The sequence below is a fragment of the Camelus bactrianus genome, chromosome 1, assembly GCF_048773025.1.
Source record: "Camelus bactrianus isolate YW-2024 breed Bactrian camel chromosome 1, ASM4877302v1, whole genome shotgun sequence".
NCBI classification, from domain to species: domain Eukaryota; kingdom Metazoa; phylum Chordata; class Mammalia; order Artiodactyla; family Camelidae; genus Camelus; species Camelus bactrianus.
The window spans coordinates 102,568,726-102,595,833 of NC_133539.1; the positions used below are offsets into that span (position 1 = coordinate 102,568,726).

Consider the following 27,108-nt stretch of genomic DNA (forward strand, 5'->3'; position numbering starts at 1 on the left):
TGGTAATTTCTTTTAAAAATATGCAAATAATGAATAACTCAGTGATTGCACTCCTGGGCATTTATCTCAGAGAGATGAAAACTTATGTTCACACATACAGCAGCCTTATTTGTAATAGCCAAAACCTGGAAACTACCCAGATGTCCTTTAACAGATGATGGTTAAACAAACGGTGGAACATCCATACCATGGAAATACTGCTAGACAATAAAAAGGAACAAACAATCAATACATTAGGCAACCTGGCTGACTATCCAGAGAATTATGCCGGGTGGGAAAAAAAAAAAAAAAAAACCAATCCCAAAAGGCTACATATTTCATGATTCCATTTATATAACATTCTTGAAATGGGAAAATTATAGAAATTGATTACTGGGTGCCAGATGTTAAGGAGGGAGTTTGTGGGAGAGGAGTAGGTGTGGTGATAAAAGGGCAAAGTGAGGGATCTTTGTGGTGATGGAAATGCACTGAATCTTGACTGTATCAGTGTCAAATCCTGGTTGCAGTCTTGTACTAGAGTTTTGAAAGACGTTATCACGGGGTGGGGGGAGTGAGAAAAGGGCATACAGCAAGTCTCTATTATTTCTTGCAGCTGCCTGTGACTCTACAATTATCCCAAAATAAAAAGTTTAATTTTAAAAAGTGATTGTGTTTCTCAATAAACTGTAAAGATAAATTCAATGAAATGAGAACGAGACTCATGCGGATCCTTATTTCCTTTTTTTGGTTTTTCCTGTAAGGTTTGCGAGGAGCGATCGCCTTTGCCTTAGCTATTCGGAACACAGAATCTCAGCCCAAACAAATGATGTTTTCCACCACGCTGCTCCTCGTGTTCTTCACAGTCTGGGTGTTTGGGGGAGGAACGACCCCCATGCTGACTTGGCTTCAGATCAGGTGAGTGACGCTGCTTGACGAAGGAAATCATGACGAGGCATGCCTGCACTGCTGTTCTTGTGTTGCTGACTTGGTCCAGAGTGCAACGGCATGTCTGTCCACTAACTTCCCCGGGGGTAAAGCAGACAAGGTGAAACAACATGACCCATCACCAATAGAACTGAACTTTTCCAAGAGTTCTAGAAATCTCGGATGATGTCTGTTTCCAGTCTGTCCCTAGGAATGAATTTATTTATCTATGATATCTTCCCTCCAGCCACATTTATTGAGTACAATCTGATATGCTATGGAGTTTCCAAAATTGAGTAAGACCCAGGTCTTGGCCTCAAGATCTTCATGATCCAAAGAGATTAATACAGAAAAAGCTGTAATACCAAGGAGAAAATGAATTTGTTTTATTTTTAATTCCTCACAGCACTTAGGATAGAATTAGGGACACAGGAAATGCTTAAATGTATTTGATTAGTGAGCCATATATTTAGCCCGAGGGATGCTATAGACACAGACTAGACAATTTCTCAAAGGAAGATGGGGTCAAGGCTTCCATCAGGGGCCCTCCAATGAGCAGTGCTGGGGAGATGACTGCCATAAAACTGAAGTATTCAGGGAGTAGACAATTTGATGAAAAATGAACAGCTGGTGCCAATTGTGAAAAGGGGTAAATCTGTTGTAAAATGTTCTTGTCTTTATTTAAGTGTTTCTTTGACCTGGGTCCTCATTCTCCCAGAATGTAACAGTGCTTTACGTAAATCACATTTCACTTCCCAAAGCCATATATCTTGATGATCAAGCAGCCCCTCCCTGGTCCCCACCCATTCTCTGTTAGGCAAATCTGTACCTACTACATGTGGCAGGAAAAGATCCATCTGACTGGAAAGGGACTTCCAAGAAAATTCTTCCAGACAAGGACTCTGTTATTCGAGCACCAGTGCAGTGCCTGGCACATGGCAGAACTGAATAAATAATTGCTACGTGAAAAAATTAAATGAACATAACCACACAAGTAAATTCCTTTTTTTAGGCTTTTACTGACAAATTTCTATCTATTTGACAAATAGAAGCAGAAACAGGGCTCATGAATTTAGTATAAGAAAGCTTATGTCTAAACTAGGCCAAGTTGCTATGCATTAAGCCATATTCATGGGGGGGAAAAGGACCCCTTAAAGTACTGTGAATATTACTAAACACAAAAAAGGACTTTGACCAAAGGTTGAAATGGAGAGAGCTTTGAAATGCTCACTGGACAATTTTCCAGGCAAAATGTGACCTGTAATTTCTTTCACAGTGCTCTGGATGAGCACAAATATGACATTAAATGCTATAGTGTTGGGTCCCATGTAAACTGATAGTAAGATAATGATGTGTTCGGGTTTCTGGAAAGTAAAATTCAGTAGGTGGATCCATGCATAGAAAAATTAGGACTTGGAAAGCAGGAGTTAGAGGAGACCAATCCCCAGCAGATAAACATATTGAAGGCTCTATCAGGTAAATTCAAATATTCAGAATATAAAGTAGTGATGTCAACATTTTTCTTGAAGTAATTCAAATATAACTTATTTTCTACTGTTGTCTTTCTTTTTACGCTTAAAGAGGTTGTCCCCAAATCAATAACATGTTTTACCTTAGAGTGTTTACCTAGCTCTCCTATGGTGTTTTCCAAACGTATCCATTGGCTTCAAATAGATGTCATAGCTTATGCAGTCTCTTGATGTCTGGGTCAGCAGGGAGAGGGTAATATAACAGTGGGGGTTTTGGCAGATTAGAGAGATTATTCAGGTTATAAAACAGAGCCTAATAAAAAAACATAGTAATGTCAACCATAGTGCCCACACGAGAGGGGCCTGGAGGTCATCTTAGGCCAGTATTATTATGGCCTTATGGCCTGCTAGGGGCACAGCATGGAGTTGCCAGGTCATGGATGCCTCAGTGAGAACTGGCCCCAAATGGCCCTGCTGATTCAGTGCCAGACTTGCCCACCAGCCAGGAGGGGAGAGCAGTGAAAGCAGGACCCTGATGTATTTAGGGAAGGGAGCCAACAGGGCTCCAGTCTAGCAGGCCAGGTGGAAGTCCCAGCTGGGAACTAGTGTTAATCTGAAGTCAGGCAGAAACCCAGTTAGAGAGACCAGAGATCTGGTCATGAGGAAATCAGAGGGGGATAAGTGAGGTTTATAAGGATGTGTGTACCCAGGAAGTCAACCCAGGCAGACAGGACACAGGGCAGGAGGACCGAGTTAAGACCAAAAGCTCTCAAACTTTAATGAACATCAGAACCACTGGGAGGGGCCATTAAACCTCAGATTACTGGGCCCTTGCCCCAGAGCTTCTGATCAAGTAGGTCTGGGTCAGGGCCCAAGAACTTGCATTTCAAACCCATTCCAGGTAACACTGATGCTGCTGGTTCTAGGCACATTTTGAGAACCACTGGTTTAGACTTATAACCCCACATGGAGATGGGGCTGGTATTAAATACTGTCAGATTTGGCTGGGGTTGCCCAAGGCCAAGAACACCTGAGCCTTCAGTTCACATATTTTAGGACCTATACCAGAAGGAAGCAGGTGCTCACTTGAGGAGAAAATGCCACTGTGCATTCATCAATGGGAGGGAAATAGAACATAATAGAATAAACATAAAAGAACAGGACCATAAGTTAGTGTGTGTGCAAACACACACACAAGCATGACATAAATTTGGTTTGACCATGTTACAGTGACACCGTCTTATGCTCCACTTCCCTGTCATGGTTTATAATGCTATCAAAGAAATCCTCAATCTTATTATAGCTTTTCAATGATAGTTGTCCATCACTTACACTATATTTAGCAAGACTTTGCTTGTTTACAGAGCAACATCTCATTAACTAACTTTCATGTCTGACTCTTTCCATAAAATACCACAATGTAAGTAAATTGGAGCTTTAATAAAATGACACATAAAGGGAAACCCAAGGAGCAAGAATGCAAATGTGATGTTGAATGAACTCAGACATCCTCACTTGGTTATGATTTATTTATACACTTTACATTGTCTTCCCTTCTTGATTTTTTTTCTAGATTTTTTCCTCTTAAATTATTAGGTATGTACTTGAGCTATTTTTTCAATCCCTATAAAATTTGCTATTCAGCTGCAAACTACCACAGTAAGATGTAGATAAAATGTTTTATATAAGGTAAAAATTGATAATATTAGTATGAATTGCACTTTGATAGAAATAACTTCAAAACAGCAATGACCTCATGCTTAGAGAAACTCAGAATGATCTTTACATAGGAAACAAATTCTCCATCGGTAAAGTCTTGTCCTAAGCACATTCAAATTTCTTGTCCTAAAGCTGTTTTTTTTTAAATAATAACAAGATATTTTTAATTCAGCATTTGAAATAAATCACAGGTCTTTGTTTCTTAAAGTTCTAGAGAAAAAGAAGATTCTTCCTGTATTATTTTGGAGATTTTCATGTAAAAGAAAGTAGAATGGTTTCTTGATTAGAATTCAAATCTCCTCTCTTCTGTAAAATACATTAATACTGGTGGTGAGAAAAACCCAACCCCCAGTCTCCAAGGACTAGCTCTGCTGTTGGCCAGGAAACAAGGGATCAAAGTGTCAGGCTTTGCCCTACAGAGGCCAGTAAACAGTATTATCTACCAAATGATCATACATGCTCACAAATAAGCCTCAAAACCCAATAAGGCAGAGCTTTCAGGCAGTGGTAATTAATTTAGGGTGATAACCCCATCCTTAGTTTAGAGTAGAGCATCACATGGGGTTAACAAATCTCATGAGAACGGAGCCCATACAACAGTACAAACCTTTCCTGGCTTCTCCCAGATAGTAATGCTGGACTCATCTCTTCAAAATATCTGAATCACAGTACAGAAAGCCTTGCACAGCAGAGCAATTCAGAACCTGTATTCCAGATGATAATGAGAAAGTGCCCTCATCAAGAGGATGTCTACAGCTTCAAGATTTTTGCTGCTTATGTCTTAAAGAGTAATAGCCAGCTTTTATTGACTATTTACTCTGTGCTAGATATTAGATAATAAGGTGCAAGGCACAAACCTCCCTGTGACCCAGCCTCTAATCTATCAAGTGGGGATGATAGTCGTAGCGACATCTTAGGATGCCTGAGGCCGGGAGAAGTGGCTCGGGGTCCCACTGTCAAGCTGCAGAGTCAGACTCCAAGCCGAGGCAGCCTGAGCCCAGGGCCTGCAGTCCCAGCTAGTTCATTCTTCTGCCACCCTAAATAAATGAGCTTTCTCTGCAATCTACCGTGATTAACAAATCCTCTGGAGGAAAAAGAGATGTACTTTTATAACCAAGACAGGCCTGTTAAAAAGAAACACAGGAAATCTTCATCCATCATGAGTGATTGGTTTGACTTACACAGCACAGACATTTTTCAGTGCAGATTTTTCTCTTTGACCTAGAAAAGTTAAAGGTAAACAAGGCCAGCCCTGATCTAAGGTAGCCAAGCGGGGAAGTTTGTCTTCCTCAATTATAGGAATTTGGAATTAGAGGAATTTATTACCCTCAGGCTCATCTTCCAACCCCATTTGGAATCCCAAGTAAGCCAGCTGTCGGCCTCTTCCACCCACAGATCAAACAAAAAAATTGCACAAACTGCCCTGTGTCCGTTGCAGAGTTAATAACTTGTAGATAGTGCAAGATCTCAACTATCATTATTTTAGTTAAGAGTTTAAATTTTATTTGGGGTTTAGGGCCCATCCCATTTTATGTCATCCTAGAATGATTTCTTTACCATATATACCCACTGGTTACAAAATTTTTAATAACAGCCATCATGGGGATATAGACAGAGGTAAAGAGAGAACTATTTTTAGTAATATTTTTTTAATCTTAAACAATAACACTTAAATATACCTGCTTACCTACAGACTTCTTGTATTGCTGAGGTGAGGAAATATCAATTTAATAAAATGGAATCATACATATAATCATGTTCCCTCACTAGCTGTGTTCTGTTTGGTTTTCTTTCTAGCATCCAAAGTCTCTTGCATGTTTAACAACTTGCTTCAGTGGTATATTAATGTAGTAAATCAGCACACACACTTTGGAGGTGGACGGTGTGGGGCTCAACCCTGTCTCCCTCTCTTACTAGCTGTGGGAACTTGAGCAATAAATTCAACCTCTCTATGCTTCAATTTCCTTCTCTGTAAAATTGGAATAATAATAATACCTACCTCTTTGGATTGTTACATGAATTAAGAATTACATGTATAAATTTAGAGCACACAGTAAGTACTCAACAAATGTTGCTTTAACAATACCCAAATGACCACATACGAACCTTTTCTTATCCACTCTTTTACTGCCTATGGCATATATATACACACATACATATACATAAAGTGTTACTAATTAATTGTATTTGTGAAAGCATGGCTTACATGGGAAATATAAAGAAAGAGTCTCTGGGGAGCTTAGTTCATTTTATGTAGTGACTGGACTCATCAATTTTACAGGCAGCTCCTATTTCTGCAGTCAAAATGATAAACCTCTTAAAGACAAATGCTCACAAAAAGCATTAAATTTATACCACAGCTCAGAAAGATTCTTTCTAGAGCATGCTTCTATTTTCTTCTTAACATAATAATCCTTGCTTAGAATCTTTTCAGGTATTTAATTTGCACCACATCATTGATTTGCATTGGGTTATTATTTTGCATTGAGTTTGTACCAATTTGTATATTTTGTATCGATTTGTATTAATTGCCAAGCCCAAGAAATACCCTCTGACATGAAACATGGAAAACCAGTTTATCCATTTGAATATAAACTTACACTTAGTGTTTCTTACCTATAATTACCACTGAAAATTATGTTCTGTTTTCTGTGGGTTCTTCTAAAAAAGTTTCAGAACTTTTATGTATTGCTTAAGCCAATCTACTTTGGCATATTTTATTGAAGACATTGGATAACTCTAGTAACCTGTTGTTGACCTAAATAAATTCCAGGTTCTTAACAAGCATGAATTAGCGGCTCCTAAACTTGCTTCCAATGCCATCTGGGCTCTTTCATATGCTTTCTTTCTGTATACAGCATCTTCCCAGTTCCAGAGATAACAGTCTTTATCTTCACAACTGCCAGCTACCCTCCACTAGGCAAGTTCTCATTTATCTTCTCCAACATGCTCTTGAAAACATCAGTATCAATAAGCTTCACCCATTTATTAAGTTTACCCAACAATGAACATTCTGCTCTATTGAAGAGAATTTTTTTGCCTGCTATCATAAAGTAAGACCCAATATAGATGCCTTACTTAAAGTAATAGATGTATCTTTACTTTCGGTAGTAGATGAATTCTGAAAAAAATATTTTAAATTCAATACATGAAACTTTTGATTCAAAAGGCTATGGAGGAGGTTCTAGTTCTGGTCGAGATGGAGTAAGATTACTTATTCCCCTCTGCCTCTTCCACTGAATGCAATTAAAATCCCTGGACAGAATGTATATAGTTACCTGAGGACTCTTAAAATCAAATAGTAGCAGACAGATTGGGGAAGGAAACAAGAATTCGGAGTACTACTAAACCAGTGGTGAATTTCCCATTTTTTTTTTTACTCTCTGGAATCTCTTGACCTGAACTCAAAGGCAGTTCAAAGGCCAGAATTGCACAGCAAGGAAAACAGAAAGAACTGCAAAATAAATTCTCTGTTTTGGGCATAAGGAACAGGAAAGAGGACCCCAGTGGATCAGAAGATGAGAGGAATCCCCTGGGTTTGCTTCATTCTCATCCCAGTGCCAGGCACACCTGAGGCAGCAGTGGTGATGATGGCAGCAACAGTGGGGCAGACCCCTAAATTTCCAACCAGAGGAACTGATGTCCTGGGACCTTGGGACGAATTCCCACTGGGCTTTTTTCACTCTTAATCCTTTCACTGCTTAACCTTAAAAGCAGGCCCAATATTATGGAAAAATCATAGGGAACACAGAGCAGTGTAAGAAAACTAAAGTTGTGGGCTTTGGAAAGCCAGAAAATGTGGAGGAGATTGTGGAGTGGAGGGAGCACAAGAAAGTGATTCTATAAAATTGTATATAAACTTTTGAGCTCACCCCCAAGCTGTGTAAGTATGTATCTGACCCTAAAGAGCTCACCAAAGTCTTTGAGAAATGAACTACAAGGGAGAGCATCACTCAGGCCCCAGACTAGACACTGGATGGCACACATGCAGAACAGATATGAATAGCACTGCAAAGACTTTGAAACTGAACTGACATTGGAACCACAGATAAAAGAAGGCAGGTAAGAATTTGTGTCTTGGACCTAATGTGGTTAATTGACTGATAAAAAAAAATCAACATTCTTCATAGAGGAAACCTATGTCACTTAACACATCTAAATCCAGAGTCACTTAACATAATCTTCAAAGTTGCTAGAATAAATCCAAAATTACTCAGCATATGAAAACCAGGGAAATCTTAAAATTTCACAAAGGTAAAGACAAAGACAACTAACATATCAACCCAAGATGACACAGATATTGATTTTAACAGACCAAGTCTTTAAAGCACCTATTATAACTATTCCCCAAGAAGTGAGAGTAAACACAATGGAAACAAATGAAAAAATTGGGAAAACATCAGCAGGGAAACAGAAGCTACAAAAAAAAAAATAAATGGAAAATTTAGAACCAAAAAATGCAGTAACCAAAACAAAAAATTTACTGGATTGGGTTAACAATCAGATAAAGAGTGGCAGATGAAAGAGTCAGTGAGCTTGAAGACACATTATTAGATATTATCCAATTTGTACAAAAGTGGGAATCGAATTTTTCACCAGCAGACTTGCTCTAAAAAAAAATTAAAATGCCAAAGGAATTTCTTCAGGTGGAAGAAATGATATTAAAGGGCAACTTTGAACACCAGGAACAAAGGAAGAACAACAAAAATAGTAAATATTAGTTTAATATAATAGACTATTTTTTCCCCTTAAGACACTTCAAATATGTATGATTGTTTAAAGAAAAATGTTAACATTGTCTTATGGAGTTTTGTAAAAGGAGAACATATAAAGGGACCTGTAAGATGTAAGTTTTCTACATTCCACGTGAAGTGATAAAATATTAGTAAGTAGACTGTGAAAAATTAAGTATTTATATTGTAATTTCTAGATCAACTATTAAAAATTCTAAACAATAAGGTATAGTCAAAAATCCAATAGATGATATGGAATACAAAATAAATTCAAATAACCCCAAAGAAAGGAAGAGAGGGAAATGGGGGATGGGGGAACAAAAGAACAAACAGAAAACAAGTAATAAGATGGTAGATCTAAATCTAAGCATATTGAAAATTATATTAAATTTGAATGATATAAAGATGTTGGTTCAAAGAAACAGATTGTCATGGTGGACAAAAAAGCAAGACTTAACTGTATGCTGATATCCTCTCTATAAGAAACACACTTTAAATATAATAATATAGTTAAATTAAATATAAAAGAATAGGAAAAGATGTAAGAAAGATGTACCATGTAAACACCAAGCTGAAACTGGAGTGGCCATATTAATATCAGACAAAATAGTCTTCAGAGCAAGAAAACTACCCATGGATAAAGAAAGACATTGCATAGTGGTAAAAGGGTCAACTTACCAAGAAGGCATGACTATATAAGATGTGTATGTACCTAATAACATAGCTTTAAAATGTATGAAGAAAAAACCAGTAAATCTAAAAGGAAAAATAGACAAATCCATACTTACAGTTGGAAACCGCAATACCATCCCTAAGTAATTGGTATAGTAAATAGGCAGAAAATCAGTAAAAGTATAGAAGAACTGAACAATACCATTAACCAACTGGATTTAATTGACATTTATAGAACACTCCACCCAAAAACAGTGTAATACACATTCTTTCAAGTGCACACAGATACAGCAAACTAGATCATATCCCAGTTCATAAAACAAATCTTACAAATTTAATAAAATTGAAATTATATAATGTGTGTTCTCTGACCACAATGGAATTAAACTAGAGGTAAATAACACAAAGAATATTTGGAAAATATCCAAATACTTGGAAATTAAATAAAACAATTCTAAACAATCCATGGTTTAAAGATAAAAACCCAAGGGAAATTAGAAAATATCATGAAGTAAAGGAAAATGAAAAAATCTAATCTACCAAAACTTGTGGCATGCAGCTAAAGCAGTGCTCAGAAAAAAATTTATAGCACTAAATGCTTACATTAGAAGACAAGGAAGGTCTCAAGTTAACAATCTAAGCTTCCAGGATTAGAAAAATAAGAAATCAAACTAAATCCAAATCAAGCAAAAGGAAGGATAATAAAAGATTTGAATATAAATCAATGGAATTGATAATGGGGAAACAATAGAAACAAGTCAATAACCAAAATCTGGTTCTTTGAAAACATGAATAATATTGATAAATTTCTAGTCATGCTGACAAAAAGAAAAAGAACTAAAAGGGAACCTCATGACAGACCTTAGAAACATTAAAAGGATAATTAGAGAATACTGTGAACAACTCTATCTACATAAACTCAACAAAATTGATGAAATGTAACAATCCTTGGCAAACTGCCAAAATTCATTCAAGAAGAAATAAACTGAATTCTGTATCTACTAAAGAAATCAAATTCATAGTTTAAAACCTTCCAAAAATGAAAACTATAGACCCAGATATTTTCACTGGCAAATTTTTCATTGAAAAAGATATAACACTAATTCTAAACAACCTCTTTTAAAAAACAGAAGAGGAAGGAACATTTTCCAACTCATTTTAAGAGACCAGAATTACCCAAATACGAAAGCCAGATAACAGTGTCACAAAAAAAAGTTAAACTACAGTCTAATACCTTTCATGAACTTAGATGCAAAAATCCTCAACAAAACATTAGCAAATTAAATCCAGCAATACACAAAAAGACTAAACACTGAAACTACATGGGATTAATCCCAGGAATGCAAGATTGGTCCAATATTCAAATATCAATCAATGAAATCTATTAACAGGTTAAAGAAAAACATGATCATATCAATTGACATGAAAGCAATTTGACAAAAATTAATTTTCATGCATGATTAAAAAAAAAAAAAACAACTCAGCAAACTAAGACTAGAAGGAAACATCCTTCAACTGATAAAGGGCATCAGAAAACTCCCATAGCTAACATCATACTTAATGGTGAAGACTGAATGTTTTTTCCTAATATTGGGAGTGAGACAAGGATGTCCACTCACCACTTGTATTCAACATTATACTGGTATTCCTCTCCAGTGCAATAAGGCAAGAAAAATCAGTAAGATCCTTACAGATTGGAAAGGAAGAAATATAAATGCTCAATTTGCAGACAGTATAACTGCCTATGTAGAACCAAGGAATCTATCAAAAAAAAAAAAAAAAAGCTTCTAGAGATAATGGGTGAGTTTACCTAGGTTCTAAGATACAAAATCAACGCTCAAAAATCCCATGTATACAAACAAAAACACTAACAATAGCTCCAAAAACTTTAAATATTTAGGAATAAATTTAACAAACCACATGTAAGATCTGTATACTGAAAAATACAAGATGCCAATGAAAGAAATAAAGAAAGACCTAAATAAATGGAGAAATACACTCTGTTTATGGATTGAAAGACTGAATATAGTCAAGATATCAATTCCCCATGAACTGATCCATAAATTTAATGCACTTCTAATCAGAATTCCAGCTGGATATTTTGTAGATACAAACTGATTTTTTTTAATTTAGAAAGAAAGGCAAAGGGACTAGAATAACTAAACCAAATCTGAAAAAGAAAAATTAAGTTGTGAGACTCACACTGCTTGATTTTAAGACTTACTATAAAGCTGCTGCAATGTGGTATTGGCAAATGGGCAGACACATAGATCAACTGAACAGAAGTGATTCCAGAAATAGACCCATACAAATATAGCTAATTGATTTGACAAAGGTACAAAGGCAATTCAATGAAGTAGGGACAGTATTTTCCACGCGTGGTATTGGACCAATTGGGTATCTGTGGTAGGCAGCACTCTAAAATGCCTCACATTTCTCATCCCTTTCCACTTTGGTGTCCGTGCCTTGCACAACCCTTGGAACTGCAAATATGATGAATTTTCATTCTCACGGTTAGGTCACATTAAATGGCATGATTAACTTTCAAATAAGGGGATGACCTGGGAGGTGCCGACTGGAGCCTCTTTACAATAGAGAGTTTTCTCCAGCTGGTCATAGAAGAGGAATGCAGAGATTCAGAGCAAAAGGAGGATTTGATGCACTGTTGCTGCTTGAAGATGGGGGTGGCCACTTGTCAAGGAATGCAAGCAGCCTCTAGTTCCTGAGAGTGATCCTAGCTGACAGCTGACAAAGAAAAGGGAGCCCTAGGCCTACAACCAGAAGGAATGGAATTCTGCCAAAAAAAAAAAAAAAAAAATGAACTTGGAAGCAGATTTTACTCTGGAGCCTCAGACAAGAATTCAGCCCAGCCCATATCTTGATTTCAGCCAATGTGATACCCTGAGCAAAAGATCCAGTCACACCATGCCAGACTTCCAACCCAGAGAACTGTGGGCTAATAAAAAGATAATGTTTAAGCCTTTAAGACTGTGGTGATTCTATTACACTGCAATAGAAAGCCAATACAATATCCGTAGCCAAAAAATAAACCTTGAATTAAACCTCAGACTTTATACAAACCTCAACTCAAAATGGATCATAAATCAAAATGTAAAATATAAAACTAGAAAACTTCTAGATGAAAACTAAAGAGAAAAATCTTCATGACCTTAAATTAGGCAAAGATTCTTTAATATTATACCAAAAGCATCATGTAAAAAAGAAAAAAATGATAAATTAGACTTCATCAAAATGAATGTATTTTGCTTTGCAAAAGACACTGTTAAGAGAATGAAATTGCAAGCTACATTCTCGGAGTCGATGCGTTGCTGGTGGGAATGCAAAACAATACGGCCAATCTGAAAATCACTTCAGCAGTTTCTAAAAAAGTTAAACATACAGTTACTATGTGACTCAGCATTCCCTCTCCTAGATTCCTAGCCTAGAGAGTAAAATGGGGATAACAGCATCTATCTCTGAAGATTAAATGTGTGAACATTAAATAAGAAAATACATGTTAAAATCCTTTGAGCAGAACTGAGCACTCATTAATAACCCTATTTTACTCACAGCTTTTATTAGAAATGTCAGAAGAATTTTAATAGCATTTTCAGCATATATTGAGATAATCACATAGTTTTTTTCCTCTACTTAATTGATGTGATGAAATATATTGATAAATATCCTGGTACTGAATTATTCTTACAGTCTCAGGATAGTGTTTTCCTGCAATTCTGTTATCTGTAATAATAACTGAGGTTAGTCTATGGTTTTCTTTTTCTCCTTTGGGGAAAGGGAGCTGTCTTTATTAGGTTTAGATAATGTTAAGGATGTGCTATAGTCAAAGCATGCGCTAAAGACGTCTACTCTTTCATGGTCTGAAATAGCATAGCACAGAAATGATCAGGGCTTTAAAACCTAGTTAGAAGTCAACTGTAAAACTATCTGGTTCCTGCAGTCATTTTAATGCTAGGTCTTTAATCACCTTTCCATGTGCTTCCTATGGTAATTTGTGTATTCAAATGTAAAATTGTCATTTTTTAAGCTCAAAAAATGGTCAAGTATTGGCAATTTCACATGGTTCAATATAATAGTAAAATACATATCCATGCACCCTTTACCTAGTTTTATCCACTATTAATATTTTGCCCATTTTGCTTCCTTGCCTTTCTCTATTTATACATATATATTACATATATTAAATATGTTGTTATTTATTCTTTTATTTTTCATTGAATCATTTAAGTGTAAAAACAGACATCATACAATTCTTATCTAAATACTGAAGGATGCATCTTTGAAAAATAGGGACATTCTCTTAGATAGCCAAAATACTAAAAATACTAAAAACAATTAACAATTTTATCAGTACATACTCAAAGTTCCCCAGTTATTGCAAAAAATACATATCATGTACAGACATTTTTAAATTCATTATCCAATTGAGGTTATGTACTGCATTTGGTCAATTTTTTTTTTTTTTTTTTTAGTCTCCTTAAATCAATTTCTCTCCTTTTTTTTCCCCATGACATTGATTTTTAGAAGAAACCAGGTCAGTTGTTGTGCACACTATTCCACATTCTGGACTTGTTTGCTTCCTCATAGCATCAATTAATATGTTCTTCTCTATGCTGTATTTCCTGTAAACCAGAAATTAGGTCAAGGTTTGAAATTCGGGTTGAACACTTTTGGCAAGAATATTCATTGGTGATGCTATATGCTTAATGATGTGTATTTCAAAAATAAAAATTAACATGTACTTCATATCAACAGGCACATAAGGTCGAGTTGCCCCACTATTGGTGATGTTAAGTTTATTCATATGGTTATAGCGGTAACCTCCATTGTAAAAGTATGATTTTACCTTTGTAATTAGTTTTTAATCTATGGGGCAATACTTGAGTGCTATGTGAATCTTCTGTTACCAACATTCTTTACTCCCTGTTTTTAGCATCCACTGATGATCCTTGTCTGATTCAGTGATTACACTTGAGATAATTCAGTTCCAATTTCCTTTGATAATTTTTTGGAGGGAGAGTTTTTTAGTTTGCAGAATGATTACAATTTTTGATTACCTTTTTATTATTTATTTCTAATTTATCAAATTATGAGAATGTAATCTGTAATGATTCTACTTTTAAAATATAAGATTTTCTTTGTGATCAAACACATCACTGACTTGGGTGTATGTTCTATGGACATGAAAAAAGTATATTTTCTATTTTTAAGAAATTGAGTTTTTTATTATGTTACTCAGATTTCCTATATCCTTACCTATATTTTTTACTAGATAGCAGTCTGAAAGATGTACATTAAATTTCCCACTATAATTTTTGTAATCAAGGTCCTGCATTCTAACTTTATATAGTCTTTTGTATATTTCTGGTGCCCTGTGTGTAGTATACCACTTCATTATAGAGAATCTTCAAATTGCCTGGTATGTCTTTCTTGTCCCAGAAATAAAACTTAAAATGGTTATATTCTTCTTTTATGTTCATGCCCCACTTCTGTCCTCTAGTTCTTATAATATGGAATCCTAAAATACAGAGGGAAAGTAATATAGAAAAGTCATTTTCATTAGTACCAGACAGTGGGGATTCCCTCTTTCCTCCATTTCATTTTGGTTGTAAGTGAGCAGTGAGCTTGTATTGCTTGAAATAGATTTCAGTGTTTTGATCAACATTATTTCATTCCCTGAGGTCCTTCTCTTCAGAAAATAAAGTCTTATTTTTTAATCTATTATCATCTTTTACCTGCTAGCATGCATTTTAAACCTTAATGAAATGATTTAAGAAAAATTACTGTGTAAATTCCAAAGAGCTACAATAAAACTCCCATTTTGTATTTACCCTATGGATCAATTGCATAGCCAAAATATGGGATTTTAACTGGAGTTTTTAAAAATAAGTGCCAGATTCTATCACACAGAGTCACTTTGAAGAAATTGCTTAAGACAGTGCATTGCCGATTAGAGGCAAAATATGCTTTAATGCAGACTTCATTGTAGTCGGTACAAGGAATGTTTGGAAGAATATTAGCTCTCATGTTCTTCTCTCTCTTTTTTTTTAATGAGAAGAGTGTTGCATCCTTCCCAGTGCTAGATTTGCAGTGCAGAGTAAGACTGGCCAGTAACGAAGTGGCACCCGTATTTGGAGATGAGGTTGAAAAGCATCTCGTTACTTCTCAGTGGCACGGCTACTTAGTTCTTAACATTCTGCAGGATTCAATGTGAACATCAAGGGTCACCTTATGTCCCCTTGAACAGCCTTATCTCTCTTTCTCCTTCGTCATAGCACCTGCCGGAGTGCCCACCAAGCAAATGATTATCTTTGTTTGGAAAGTCCAGCTAAAATGCTGGGAATGGGTCTGGTTCAACCCATGCTCGGGCCACCGCAGCTTGGATGTCCTCACCTGCGCTTCTGCGTGGCTCTCTCCGAGCTTTGCCAAAGAAAACAGCTGCCCACCTGCAGCATTTGTCCACATGGATTGCAGTTTATTCTGGTCTAGCCATCAAAATAATTCCACCCTTTTCTTTTTTTATTTTACTGTCACCATGGATCTATTCATTTTTGTACAGCACTCTTTTCATTTCAATGGAATTCTCAAAGGGGAGAAGATGTAAATGTTCCAAACTGTGATTTTAGTTCTATTTTTCATAAACCGATACTAGGCATTTAAGCAGGTGTTTAATATTTCTGAGTATAAACTAATATATGCTTATAAAATTAGAAAACTAAAAAATTATTTTAAAGAATAAAATTCACTTGAAGTTCTTTTACAAAGAGATTATTACTAACACTAGTAGATTTTTCTATAGACTTATTTTGGCAATCAATTTTTTTTTGACAAAATTGAGAGCTGTTATTTTTTTCTTTAAAAATATAGCATGATAACTTTCTAATTTTATTTCTCTATCCCTTGAAATTATGTTTTCAAGGACTGAATAACAAAATCATATGAGCAGGCCAAAATTATTTACTTAAATTGATATTAGAATATATTAGACTAAAATTATTTAAACTATTATAAATGATGCTGTAATTATTACATACATACATAAATATATTTATACAAATATTTGTATCTCTGATTTTTTTTATCACTAAAAATGAGATTAAGGGGTCAAAGGGTAGAATATATTCTAAAGCTCAAAATATATTTTGCAAAACTGCTTTCTAGGAAGGATGAGTTAATTTAAGCACCAGCCATGTAATCTGTTCTTTCCTTGGTGACTTTCCAACCTGTTTCTTCTAATCCAGGTTAATTGCATGTTCTTAAGGATGTCCAATAGTTTTCTGAAATTTTGCCCTGATTCCAAAAGCTCATTCCTTCTAGGTTCTCAGGAAGCTGTTCCTTTTTCTTCATTCTACAGAGTATCTTGATAAATTCTGTGCAATTCTTCTTGTCTTTGCTAGTATGGAGAAAGCTTTCCAGACCTGGTATTTTCCAACAGAAAGTGTGTGGATTGCCCCTGGCTCCCCTCAGTGCCCATGTGGTTGTTCATCACATTCTCTTCTTGGAGCCATAGCCAGCAAGTCAATCTGCAACATTTATAATCTATGCTCTAGGATCAAGCAAATACTCATCTCTGAACCTATGCCCTATGTGTGTAGAGTTTTATATATGTGCTGCCCTCATTGCTCAGGCTACAGGCCCTCTGAATTCACACTCTGTTCCTGGCATCTCCCTACCTCCACCCTGGGCTACCACCTTGCTTGTGGGACATACATACCCCCTAGAATGCAGTGTGCCAATGCAAATGCTGACCTCTGCCCCCAATGCTTTCCTTTTCTCATTCACATTCATTCAGTGAATATTTATTGAGCTTCTACTTTATACCAGCCACCAGATAAAGCAGAGAAGAGAAGGGACAAAAGTCCCTGCCTTCGTGTAGCTGATACAACACCCCCAACTCCCACCTTCCACCCCACCCTATGACTTTTTGCTCTAGGTTTTTTGATTGATACAAGTTCTCTAAATTGGGGCAGGTGGTGAGGCTAAGAACAAAGTGTGTTTCTGCTGCCTTGCAGCAGATGAGGTTGAAAGGCAAGGATGCTGCATTCCATGAGGTGGGGGAGGGGTAGGCATAGGCCGCTGGTTGCTCTTCTCAGAATAGCTCTATCAGCCTTACGATTATTGAAAACTCCTATAAGATTCTAACATTAGCCAACTCCTATAAGATTCTAACATTAGCCTGTCCGTTATTTCAGGTTTTTGATGATATTGGAGTTGTTTGCCTTTTCTGGGCCTTCAAAAGCGTTTTGGTAGGAAGTTAGGAGGGGTACCATTAGGGACTGCTAATTGAAACTGTTTCAAACAGGAGTCACACAGAGCATTTGCAGACTTCTACTTGTGCTGTTTCCTTTTTTCAAGTAATCTTGGAGGCAATCATTTTGGATAATGTTTTGTTGGCAACAAATGAAACTGCTGTAGTAATTGTATTTTGTCAAGCTACTGATGAATATTGATAGTATAGTTTTGATTTTTTTGTTTGTTTTACTTAAAATTTCTGCTTCCAATCCTCAATACAAACATTTGACTAGAAATTTTTTTTTTCAGTCACTGAGCCATACCCTCAGTCTGTATAACTCAGTAGGACACCAAGGTGAATGAAAATCTGGCCTGGCTTTACATTTTACAATTAACTTGTCATTGGGTTGTTCAGTGTGCCCCATAACTTCTAATGCATGCTATAAAAATAACTTTGTAATTTTGTCTTCTGCCAAGCACATTTGCGATAGGTGGGGTTTGGGGGTGGATACGGAGGTAGTTTCTAGTGTGCGATGCACGTCATACGGAAACGGGAAGGCAGAATGTTGCTGATGGTGTATTCAGCACATGTGTGTCTGGGACTCGCTTGGTCATGCATATACCCCTCTCCCAAACATGTGTGCACGTGAGTCCATACAGATATGGGCCTGTGCGCGTGCACGCGCGCGCGCACACACACACGCACACACATCCTATATCTCAGCCATGTTGAAATACTTTCATTTCCCGCAAACATTCCACACTACCTCAGTACAGGCTTTTCTTTCTACCAGGACAGGCTTTCCCCTTCATTACTTAGACGACTCCCAGTCCCCCTTTATTCCTTGGATGAGGAGTCAGTCATTCCCTCTGAGAACCTTTCTCTCATCAGCAACATCTGCCCCCCAGGTAGAATAGGTTCTTTCCCTACTTCATTCTCCCACCATGGTCCTGATGCATCCCTTCCTGATAGATCATACCTCATAGAAGTCATTTGCCCCACTTATGTATCTGAATGACATCTCTCTACCTTAGACCATAAGACTCCTGGAGGTAAGGTCTGGATCCTGTCCCTTTATCTCCTAGCTTTTAGCACCACGCTTGGCATGCAGGATCATGGGCTGCCCAGCAACCATCCTAAAGTTCCCTAGCTCATTAACACCCCTCCTCTGCCAGACAAGCTCATTCATACCTTCTCTCCTCCCCTCAAGCCCCCTGCACCCCTGCCCTGGCTTTCTCTTTCCACTGATGACCTTCCCAACTCACTAAGGAAACAGAAGCAATCAGAAGATAAATCTTCACAAGTTTCCCCTTTATCTACCTACTTCCTTGCATCAATGCCCTTAAACTCCACTTTCCATTATATAACGAGGGACAAATTGACCTTACTCCAATTAAGGCCCATACTTCAATCTGTGTGTTAGTCTCATCCTCCCTCACTTATTAGAAGACATCACTCCAGCACTTGTCTCTTCTCATTCATACCATCATTTGCCCCTTCACCAAATAATTTAAAAACCTAGTTTAATTACTCTTATCTTAAAAAAATAAAAATAAAAAACCCTTCTTGCCCGCACATCCCCCTCCAGCTATAGCCTCACTCTTTGCCGTCCTCTGTAACAAAATCCCTCAAAAGAGTTTCCGACTCACAATATCTACAAATTCACGCCCCTTACTCTCTCTGGAACGTACTCTGATAATGTGGGGGCCCTCATTATTCTACCAAAACTGCTCTTACCAGTTGTTATGCTCCTCTTCATGTTACTGAACCCAATGGTCAGGCCTCACTTTTCATTTTATTGTACTATCAACATTTAACTCAGTTGAGCCTCCTTCTTACTTGACACCTCCTTCTTCACTTAGATTCTATGACACACTCCCACCAATTTTCTTAATGCCTTCCAGGTCACTACTGAGCTAGTCAGTTTTTGCTGCAAAGACAATAGCCCAAATATCTCAATGATCTGCCACCACAAAGATGTTTCTTGTTCAAGTTACATAAAGGCTGGGAGTCACCTACAGGTCTGCTTGACTCTACTGGGCTCTACTTAGCTGCAGCCCAGCTGGGCTTAACTCCTCTTGGCTGCAGTTGGGCTGGAGGTGGGCCATCTTTTTTCTCATTCTAAGACCCAAGCTAGTGGGGCAGCCTTATCTGGAACATGCTGTTCTCTCATAGTAGAAGACAAGAGAAAGGGCTGAAACTCCAAAAGTCTCTAAAAGCTTCCACTTGAATGTGGTGTGTATTGTGTCTACTCACATTCTACTGGGCAAAGTAAATCTGTGAGTCCCATCACCTATGAGAAAGGGATAATGTGAATGAGACATCCCCTCATCTTAAGCCCATGAGCTGGGATCCAGGAAGACTACTGATAAGCTTGATGCATGTCCCCAGAGGATTGAGGGACCCAGTGTCAGACCTGCTACCTGACTCACCTGAGAAATCTAAAGGGCCAGGGACTGGCAGGAGCAGCCTGCAGCAGAGTAAGATCCACAATGTGGGAAGCTGATACATTTCCGCCAAGAACATATCTTAAGGAGTGTGTTTCCTATTGACTGATTGTGCAGTATAATGGACTGATCCTATTGTGTGGCGCTATCGTAGACCTGGCCCTAGAATGTCACCTGGACAGGCCAGGAGATCACAGCAGAAGAACACCAGGTCTACACAGTTGGATGTTCAAGGGCCAAGGGAAGGGTGGGTGGAATGAACAATCCATTAGGAAACCGCTGGTTAGAGAGCTTTCTGGGCTTCCAGAGAAACCCTCACGAATTCCACACCAGTCTGCTTCCAACATCCATCACAGCCAAAGAGAAGCGGCGCCTTAGTCATGCTGATGAGCGAAACCTTTCTTGCCTGTTTATTTCTCCTCCTTTTCCTATGCCCTAAACTTGGAGAAGCCAAGCTAGCAGTAGGAGTGGGGTGAGAAACAGCAGGAGCAGGAGGATGAAAAGAGAGGGGGGCCCTTGCAGCTGGTCCAGTGGTCCAAGCTGGTGGAGGGAACTCACTTCTAATGAAATTCAGTTTCTGATATTATTACACTCAACTGAACATACTTATTACCTGAGACTATTTCTGTGATTACAAGTGACCAGAAGACTCTTTTCTAAGCTATCTGAGGAAAAAGTCACAGGACCAGCTCCAGAGAGGGAGTCTGTAGAAGCAAGTGTGTGTGTGTGTGTGTGTGTGTGTGTTTGTGTGTGTGTGTGCGCTGGGTGGAGGCAAAGGAGGGTGATAAAGGTGTTTTCTTTCTTGCTCCCTGAACCACATTTGCTGCAAGGACTCCTGGGCTGGTTGCTTCCATCTGCCTGGGTTGTCTCCATACTAAGAAGCTGTAACAAGACTTTGTGGCAACTTCACTGACATCTTTGATCATGATGATCCAGGAGGCCAGAACCTTAGTTTACAATTGGCTGCCCTCACATTTGACCCTGTTTACGCAAAGGAAATCTGGGCATCTGGCCAATTCAGGACCAAGGAATTCTGCGACGAGGGTGTTGAACTTCATTTCCTTTTTCATTTATAAACACAGTTGGAGCTGATTCCGACATGTTTTTAGAAAGTCAGTAAAAACATTTAGGCGTAAGTACTACTGTTTTATGAAATTTCATCTATTGTTTTGACCTTGCCTGTGCTTAAATATGGTAATTAAAAGCTTGGTCTGGCCAAGGGGCCATGGGGGAGTAGAGGGGCATTTATATCATTACAGTACCTATTTCAGGTCAGGAAACTTCAAGCCAACCATCCACTTCCTACTTTAGTAAGCCAAGGAGTGCAATCAAGTGTGTGACTGAGGGTGACACGGGTCAGGTTAAGAACTGAATCTATAGAATTTGTTTCCTGGCCAAGAGAGCTACAATTCAATTGCTGCTAGAGTTAGGTGGAAAATACGTACTTTTACCTTCATTAGAGCTATTGTTACTTTTAAAGACTTGCTGAGAACATAAGATCAAATTTAAACATGATAGCATGAATTCTAGTTATTGGAAACTAAAAGAGCCCTTGGGAATGTTGCCTTCCACTTCGCTTCTACCCGTGCTCCATGTCTGACCTTGGACATCACATCTCAGTCCTTACACCTGAAAGAGAGGCTGTTGCTCATTAACACTCAACACTGGGCAACTTTTAAAAAATGCTCATTTAGATACAGGTTTGACTAATATGATCCCTCACCTGTAGATTTATTTATCTAGTTCTTCACTTCTTAAAATGGTACCCTTCACAGAAGCACCTCACGGGGTACAACCAGCACATTAGAACAGTAATTAAAATAGATAAAACATTACAAAGCAGCAAATGAGGTTACATCTTAAAACACTATTATGCTCAAAACCTTAAAACAAGGATAAGGTGATGCTCACCTCAGCATTATAGCCAGCACCCAGGCAAGAAGTGCAGGAGCCTTGTGGGGACTTTGAGAAATCAGAAATGGAAAGAATGTGATAATAAAATTACTCTAAACCTTGCTTCAAAATGTAATTGTCCATCCCGCTGCACCTCTGCCCTACTCTGTTTGCCTGTAGGGTGGCTTGTTGTACACCCTGCTTTCACGTGTCTGTTCAACCAGAAAGGGTTACAGGGGATTCCAAAATGTCTTTCTTTCCCAGAAGCTATAACTGGAGTCCTTAATCATACTTAACATGGCTTAAATGGCAGTTGGTGATGCTTAAGTACTGGAAACAATCAAAGGACCTCAACATCAGAGAACATTCTTCCAACTGAAGTAGGAAAATCCTTGCCCTTCATCCCCAGCTCCCCGCCCCGACCTGGCCCCACAAACCCACACAGTTTCCTTACCATCCCTCACCATCCTGTCCCTCACCTAAGCAAGCCTCTGTTAATCTCTACCAACTGGGCTCACCAATCCTGTTTCACTCCACCCTGTTCATAAAGGGTACTTGAAAGATGTGGCTTTTAAAAGTTCGGATTTGTGTGAGTAGCAAGCAGTTTAGAAAAGCTGAGAAGTCTGCAATTGTCTGCTTTTTAAGCATGTGAGAGCGTGGTGAGCATTCTGAACCGAGGAGCTGAAAATGTATTCTCTCTGTTAAATTGAACCAGGGACAGGTCGCCGCCAAGATGCTGCTCTCTAACACACATTGAGTCCTTTCAGAAACTGCTCTATAGGAAGTCCATCTTGTTGTTTGTATACAGGTGTCCCTGTACGTCCATTTTGGTTCATGTGGTATTAAAAGGTAACGTTCCATCGTGCCAGCACCTGCCCCTGCTACCCTGGCTCCCTTCCAACCTCCCACTCCTCTCACTCCAGCAAAGCCACACCACTCTGGGTGCTCAGTTCAGTACATGGACAGAATTCCCAAGAACAGCATCTTAAAATCTATAGTTCTGGACCAAGCTCTGTAGAATAACAACCCACAAAATTTATGCCAGGCTTATTTTAAAGCCTCTTCTATGTGGACATATTTAAACAGTTTCAAATTTGCCAGCAAAACTCCTTTGGGGCTTGTACGGTTCAAGTGGTTTTCTGCCACAAAGCCCTCTGTGATCTCTCTGGAATTTGGCGTCAAAGACAGAGAGAATCTCTATGTTCAAAGAAGCCCTTGCTTTTGGAAGCAAAGGCTTGCTGAGGCCCTTAGTGAACTCCTTCAGGTTCCTATGGCTCGTTTCATAAATAACTTCATGTACCCGGTGGGGTGTGGCCCCACTGCCAACAATAAACAATAGGGAAACTCTGAGAATTCAAGCCACATTAGCAGAGTGGCGATTAAAGAAATCATTAGAATGCTTTAAAAGACCTTTTGATTTCCTACAGGAAACATTCTGAAATTGCTGTGTTTTCAGAGCCTGTAAAATCCTTAGGTGGGTCTCCTGCAGAGGAAAGGGGCAAAGCAGAGTCAGACACATTCTCAACTAGCGGCAGCCTGTGCTTCCCTTGTTTCCTGCACCATTCACTCCATCTTAACTGTCCCTTGCCTGCTGTAAGCGCAGTTGGAATGTGGCTTAAGTGAGCATGAAGACAAAGCAAATCACATTGGCTAATTCTGCTGCTCTGGGAAGCCCACAAGGTCAGGGGCAGGCTGAATCGGGCACAAGGACAGCCTCTGAACTCCCGGACCCATAAAGCCCTTGTGGGCCTAATCTTAAAGCCCAGACATAGGTGCCAGAGCTTCAGAAGAGCCACCTCTGCCTCTAGCATGACTGGCTTCTGCTTTGTCCTAGTGGCCACGCCTGCCCCTGAACTGCCTCCTTCCTCCCCACCTCCCAGGGCTCATAACAGCCCACTCACTCAGCCACCTCCTCTCAGTCAGCTGTGTTCTCTGTCCCATCCTCTCTTTTCATTGACCTGATATTTACTGGGTGCTCTGCGGAATGACGAGTGGGGGACAGAGAGGAATGGCATGGTCCCAAAAGTTGGCCCCTGACTGAGGGGACAGATGACACTTGTGGGAAAGCCACATGACTCCACAAGCCAGGGCTTGACAGGTAACCCACTGTGAGGTCCCTCCAGCCTTTGCTCCCGAAACACCCCACCCCAGCTCAGGCTGCCTCTCTTGCCCTAATTCTTCTTCCTATGCTACCTTCTACTTGGTGCTGAGTTGTGGTGACATCTCCTCCATAAACCTTTCCTAATTCTGTGGAGAACTGACCCCTCCTCCCCGTGCCTCTGCTGGACTCTGAAAATACAGCAAACTCAGCCAGAGGCACTGCGAGGTGGTGGCTAGGAGGATGGGCTCGGGAACCCGATTAGCAAGTACTAAATCCTAGGTCTCCTTATCTGTGTGGCTTGAGGCAAGTCTTTCTGTGCCTTTGTTTTGTCATCTGCAAAATGGGGATAAAATAGGGACAATCCTACTGCTCAGGGTTCGCAGGGCATTAAGTTAACAGAAACAGCTCCGAATCGTGCCTTGCATAAGTTCTTTTAATTGTTGGGTGTAATGACTGTTGTCATTCCTGCTAGGCAGCGTGGTCTCCCCGGGACAGACACTGCTCGTGTATCTTTATCTCCCCACCGCACTTGCAGCCATAGGGAGCACAGAGTGGGCAGTCACATAAGTTTAATGCTGTACAAATTGTACAACTGCATAGGTGACTGAATCAACAAATGAAAGGACCTTAGTGAGAACACAGGAAGCAGCATCTTATTGTAACAGTAGCCCTGGGCCCAGACTGGGAGGCTTGAGTTCAGCCAGTAGCCTGAACTTCCTCAGTCAGAGGAGCCTCTGAGTCCTCTAGCAAGCATCCCTGGAGACAGACGGTGGGTGTGTCTCTGGGGTGGCCCCAGGGGCTGAGGCACTGGAGACTGGGGTCCACTCTGCCATCAGGGGTTTGAGAACCATGTGGCTCAAGCAATCCCAACCTTGGTTTCCTCAGCTTCCAAAGGCAGGCACCGGACAGACCAAGGGCCCCAAATCCTGTGGGTCATTCCAGGCTGAGGGCGTGTAAAATTATGTTCTTCCTCTTCCCTGGGAGACCCATTTCATTGTCTGGAGTGGGGCTGGGGATCTGTGTTTTTTAAAACTCCCCAGGTGTTTGTGAATCTCAGACACGGGTTTCTGAACAACTAGACTAGACAATTCCTCAGGCTGGAAGTCAGAGATGACTGCGGGCTGTGCACTGGAGTGTAATTCTTGTGTGGAGCTCCCAACACTACCCTCCCAGTCTTACTGTGCACGTTCACGCGTGCACGCGCGCGCGCGCACACACACGTGCGGGAGTGGGGACACTCAGCAGAACCCAACTCCACCCTGCACCTTGAACACAGACCCTTGGGCCCCTCCAAATCCCACACAAACCTCTGCTCCATGGAGGGAGTGCAGCATTGTTGCTCTGAAGCCACCTTCCTGAGGCGACCGGCCTCCCCGCCGGGGCCCCTCCCCAGCACACACCCGACAAACAGTAGGATGAATTGCTACCTGCGATTGATCCCTGCGAGTTCTAAACTGTTATGAACTTGGATAATTGTTTTGCCTGTATAAGCACATTTTGCTTCAACCATTTGTCAAGCTGAAGGAAGGTTGTTTTATAAAACGGGATTTAATTAAATGTTTTGTCCCAGCCCAGCCTTTCCTTTCCACATCTGCATTATGCTTGTGTCATATTTTCCCTGGAGGGCAGGAAAACAATTTAGTGAAAATGAAGGATTCATTGATTTACTATTGAAAAAGGAAATTCCAAGCTAACAACTCCCCTCTGTAATTTTCTAGTGACCATAAGAGAGAACCCAGCTGTTTCACTTAAAGACAGTGTGTTTCCTGGCCCACCGGGCTCTTTACATCCTTCTGCACCATTCATGCTGTTACGTCTGTGGCCTTGCTCTTGACGGAAATTATGTTTTGAACACTCTAAAGAGCTATTTCTTCTTCCCTAAACAGAAGAGATGTTTCTAGTCAGTAAAGTCCTTTTATTTTTTCCCACCTCCAGTTTGGTGACATGGGGGTGGAGAATCTTTCCTTCCCCAAGAGCCTATCAGTGGGATCATAGCACACCTCCCATCACTGAGCCACAGATCTCCCTGCGTACAGAATTTAACTTGACCTACTTTTCTGCCTGTTGAGCTGCCTCAGGCCTCAAAATGTTCTTCTATTAGAGATCAACTGTTTTCCAGGTTAAAGGCTTAGCTCTTTAGCTCAACACAGTATCCCAGCACCTCAAAGGAAGCAGGTTGCATTAACAGTCTGAGGGAGCTGAATATGACAGGACCCTTGCTGGGCGTCTCCTTCCTCCTGCCACCCCATGTCCACTAATTACCGTCCTGCAATCTGAGGCTGCACCAAGGACCAGGATGGTTCTGGGAGCGATCCCTTTCATTCTGAGGGGAGGGGGCCCACGAGTGAGCATAAGACTAGAAATCGGGAAAATACGATTCAACACAAGGAATACTGTGTCTTTGGTCACAATGTGTCACCTCTGGGGGCTTCACTGTCCATCCCAGTGTTAACACTGCGACATTCATTCATGCACAAGTTTTTGAGCCTCTGTTAGCAGCAGCCGCTGTGGCTGCAGCAGTAACGGGGAATTGAGGCAGACCTAGTCCTATCATCATGGAGGTCCAAGTCTAGTGGGAGGAACAGGCTGAATGATGTGTGAGATGATAACACTGAAGGAGCGACGCATGCCCGAAGGGCACACAAGACTGTGACACATCCTCTGGCTGGTGCCTGGCTGTACAGAAAGCAGGGGGTGGAGAAAGCCTTTAGAAGGGAGTGGTTTTTGAGTGGACTCACAAAAGATGAATTAGCTGTGAGGAAGATGGCTCCAGGCAGACCCATCCAGACAGATACTAATACAGCCTCAGCCAAGCATCCCAGGTAAGGATGCTCATTTCCCTGTGAAGAGCATTTGCCTTCTCTCTTTTTGATCCCATAGAAAACATAGCAGCTGACCTCTGGATTGGAGTTGGTCAGCC

General features: G+C 39.7%; 1 protein-coding gene across 1 annotated transcript in view; it reads left to right on the plus strand.

Annotated features, from left to right (window-relative positions):
• Positions 1 to 27,108, plus strand: part of SLC9A9 (solute carrier family 9 member A9) — a 500,318-nt gene that overhangs the window by 326,707 nt on the left and 146,503 nt on the right. Inside the window, exon 12 of the mRNA XM_010952224.3 lies at positions 741 to 894. Within this exon, the coding sequence (XP_010950526.2) occupies positions 741 to 894 (154 nt within the window). The remainder of the gene's footprint in view (positions 1 to 740; positions 895 to 27,108) is intronic.